Here is a 3878-nt window from a genome sequence, read left to right as displayed (position 1 = left end):
CGGTGTACTCACACAGAACATGGTATACTCACACAGAACTCGGTGTACTTAGAACTCAGGATACTCACACAGAACACTGTGTACTCACACAGAACACTGTACTCACACAGAACACAATATACTCACACAGAACACGGTGTACTCACACAGAACACGGTGTACTCACACAGAACACGGTGTACTCACACAGAACACGGTGTACTCACACAGAAGTGTCAGAGCTCTTACATCTTCACATGTACACAACACTCACCCACAGATCTCACGCGTTGGGTTACACAGCTCCTATACAACTATACCTACAGACATCTCACACTACCTGTTCACACTCATGAAGCGGCTCAGTCATACTCAGAAATCTCGCACATGTTCACACACAGAACACGCTTCCCGCGCTCCGTGTGCTGCACGTGGAGCTCCGGGAGGGGCCGGGCCCCCGGGGCCAGGCCCAAGTGCGGCTCTCCCCACAGCGGTGCTTTCCTCGAGGGCTACGTGCAGCAGTTCCTCTACACCTTCCGGTACTTCTGCACACCGCAAGACTTCCTGCACTTCCTCCTGGACCGCATCAGCAGCACCCTGTCCAGGTACTGCCCTAGGCCATGGGGCAGGCCAGACGGACTCCATGGCATCTTGCCCACCCAGGAGGGACAAGGCGGCCCACATGACCCTGACAGAGATCAGGTGTATGTGACCCCCTGGGAAAGCCGGAGGGGGAAGAAGAGATGGTGGGAGCCATGTGTTGTGAGGAGTGATGGGGCCTGAGGGGAGGGCGCGAGGGAGGGCTCTGCTCAGGACCACTGAGGAGGAGGAGGAGGAGGAGGGCATGAGGGGCTCAGCTCAGGACCACTGAGGAGGAGGAGGAGGAGGAAGAGGGGGGGAGGAGGAGGAGGAGGGCATGAGGGGAGGGCTCTGCTCAGGACCACTGAGGAGGAGGAGGAGGAGGAAGAGGAGGAGGAGGAGGAGGGCGTGAGGGGCTCTGCTCAGGACCACTGAGGAGGAGGAGGAGGAGGGCGCGAGGAGGGAGGGCTCTGGTCTCTCATCCAGGCCAGTCACCACCCGTGTCCGGTGCACCCACTTGCGCCCAGCTGAAGGCCCTGTCCATGGGTCCCCTCTGCCTCCAGGGCCCATCAGGACCCCACCTCAACCTTCGCCAAGATCTACCGCCGGAGCCTCTGTGTCCTGCAGGCCTGGGTGGAAGACTGCTACACTGTGGACTTCACAAGGAACGCGGGGCTGCTGGGGCGGCTGGAGGACTTTATCTCTTCCAAGGTGACCGCTGCCCCGGCAGCCTGGCCGGCAGGCTAGGCTCCCAGAGGGAAGCAACTTCCTGCTCCAGAGGTGACCACGACCCCCTCGCCCATGTTTCTGCCTAGATCCTGCCCCTGGACGGCTCTGCTGAGCACCTGCTGGACCTCCTGGAGGTGGGCACTGACCAGCGGGCTGCCTGTGCCTCTCCTGACACAGACCTAGAGGACCCCAAGCAGGCCGAGGACCTCAGACCCTTCACCAGCCTCTGTAAGAAGCTCTCCGAGGATGGCGCCTCCCGGAAGGTGGGCCTTCGCTGGGTGTGGCCCGCGCACACACGCCTGCACACGTATACACAAGCACAGACACAGGCCACAGGCACGCACCGGTGCACATCACGTGTGCCTTGTACATGTCCCTCACGACCCTGCTGGGCGGGTACTAGCCGCCCTGGGGAAGGAGGTGAGGGGCAGCAGGACTCCAAAGAGGCGGGTCCTGTTGTGATCCTGGGCCTCAGGGCACAGAGCTGGTGGGAGAATCTGCTGGGGAATCCAGTGGTCTGTCCACCGGTGTGGGGGGGGCAGCCGTGCACCCCTGGGGTCCACCCAAGTGACTGGGACAGAGGTCCCCAAGCCACAGCATCGAGGGAGGGATCTGCTCTGGTCTAGCTCAGCCAGTCTCACCAGAGCCGGGCTGGACTGGCGGGTCTTTGCCCTGCTACCCGTCCCCGCCCGCCTTACCTGGAGGGGGACCCGGCCTGCCCACAGAGCTTCTCCTGGAAGCTTCCCCGGGGAAACGGGCTGGCCCTGCCCCACAAGGAGCGCCAGTACACCATCGCATCCGCCCTGCCCAAGCCCTGCTTCTTTGACGACTTCTACGGCCCCTATGCCAAAGCCAGCGAGAAGGGGCCCTACTTCCTGACGGGGCACAGCACCCACCAGCTCTTCACTCAGCTCACGCTGCTGCAGCAGGTCTGTGGGGCCACTGGGGCTGGAAGGGGCCCAGGACTCTGCACCAGGCTGGCCGTGGGCGCCGTGTCATGAGCCCCGGGACACGGGTGCTCAGGGGCACCTGGGACACAGGTCAGCTGCAGGATGCACTGGCCAGCTGCCCAGGTCCGGGAGTGCTGCCACCTGAAGCAGGACGAGCCTGGGGGGGGGGGGAGGGTGAGGCCTGCACTCCAGGTGTGTGGGACACACAGGCCACACAGGCTGGGGCTGGGCCAACCGCAGCCCTCATCAGCTGAACCAAAGCACAGGCGTCCGGCCTGCCTGCCAGGCAGCTGGCTTGTGACTGCAGGCAGGGCCCAGACATCTGACGCTCGGGGACGGCCAGACAGCATGCTGACCATCTGCTCACATGTTTCTGGCAGGAATTGTTTCAGAAGTGCCACCCTGTCCACTTTCTCAATTCACGGGCCCTGGGTGTCACAGATAAAAGTGCGGCCCTCCCCAGGTGAGTGCCCTGCCCCCCCCAGGGTCCGTAAGGCCCTCCCCAGGTGAGTGACCCCAGGGTCCGAGCAGCCCTCTCCAGGTGAGTGACCCCAGGGTCTGTGAGGCCCTCTCCAGGTGAGTGACCCCAGGGTCCGAGCGGCCACGCCCGAGTGGCTCCTCCCCACGGGGCAGAGTCCTCCCTTTGGGAGGCAGCGGGAGCCCCTGTGGGTGCTCTGGGCTGGGTCTCGTCCTTGGGGAGGGCCTGGCTTATCGTCATTGCCCCCCGCGGGGTCCTGCGTGGGCCTGGCCTCGTGTTCCCTGCTCGCCCCACCCCCACCCCACGTCCCCCATCCGCGGGGCCCTGCCACACATCCCAGGTGACCGCGCTGTTCCTCTCCCAGAGCCAACTCTTCAGAGTCTCTGTCTACCAAGACCTGCAGCCTGTTCCTACCCAACTACATCCAAGACAAGTACCTGGTACAGCTTCTAAGACACGGCGACGATGTCAGCACCTGGGTGGCTGCCGAGATCGTGACCAGCTCCACCTCCAAGGTAGACAGCCCCCCTCCAGGGTAGACAGCCCCCCTCCAGGGTAGGCAGCCCCCCTCCAGGGTAGACAGACCCCTCCAAGGTAGACAGACCCCCTCCAGGGTAGGCAGCCTAGACAGCCCCCCTCGGGTAGACAGCCCCCCCCTCCAGGGTAGACAGCCCCCTCCAGGGTAGACAGCCTAGACAGCCCCCCTCCAGGATAGACAGCCCCCTCCAGGGTAGACAGCCCCCTCCAGGGTAGACAGCCCCCCTCCAGGGTAGACAGCCCCCCTCCAGGCCCCACGGGGTCGAACACCAGCCAAGGAAAGCCGGCCATCCCTTCCCCACACAGCCAGAGCCACACTCACGGCAGGGGCACGCTCACCCACGGCAGGGGGCACGCTCACCCACGGCAGGGGCACGCTCACCCACGGCAGGGGCACGCTCACCCACGGCAGGGGGCACGCTCACCCACGGCAGGGGCACGCTCACCCACAGCAGGGGCACGCTCACCCACGGCAGGGGCACGCTCACCCACGGCAGGGGCATGCTCACCCACGGCAGGGGCACGCTCACGGCAGGGGCACGCTCACGGCAGGGACACGCTCATGGCAGGGGCACGCTCACGGCAGGGGCACGCTCACCCACGGCAGGGGCACGCTCACCCACGGC

The 3878-nt window shown here is 64.7% G+C and overlaps 1 protein-coding gene across 1 annotated transcript in view; it reads left to right on the top strand.

Moving 5' to 3' along the window:
• The window catches only part of Kndc1 (kinase non-catalytic C-lobe domain (KIND) containing 1), a 79813-nt gene that overhangs the window by 53485 nt on the left and 22450 nt on the right, over positions 1-3878 (top strand). The window contains exons 24-29 of the mRNA XM_013035492.1: positions 471-584; positions 1122-1269; positions 1374-1550; positions 2013-2216; positions 2618-2700; positions 3080-3230. Coding sequence (XP_012890946.1) covers positions 471-584; positions 1122-1269; positions 1374-1550; positions 2013-2216; positions 2618-2700; positions 3080-3230 — 877 coding nt within the window. The remainder of the gene's footprint in view (positions 1-470; positions 585-1121; positions 1270-1373; positions 1551-2012; positions 2217-2617; positions 2701-3079; positions 3231-3878) is intronic.

The sequence above is a fragment of the Dipodomys ordii genome, unplaced genomic scaffold (genome assembly GCF_000151885.1).
Source record: "Dipodomys ordii isolate 6190 unplaced genomic scaffold, Dord_2.0 Scaffold213, whole genome shotgun sequence".
Lineage (NCBI taxonomy): Eukaryota > Metazoa > Chordata > Mammalia > Rodentia > Heteromyidae > Dipodomys > Dipodomys ordii.
Note: the sequence above shows the minus strand (reverse complement) of the source record. Positions and strands in the feature narration are given on the sequence as shown.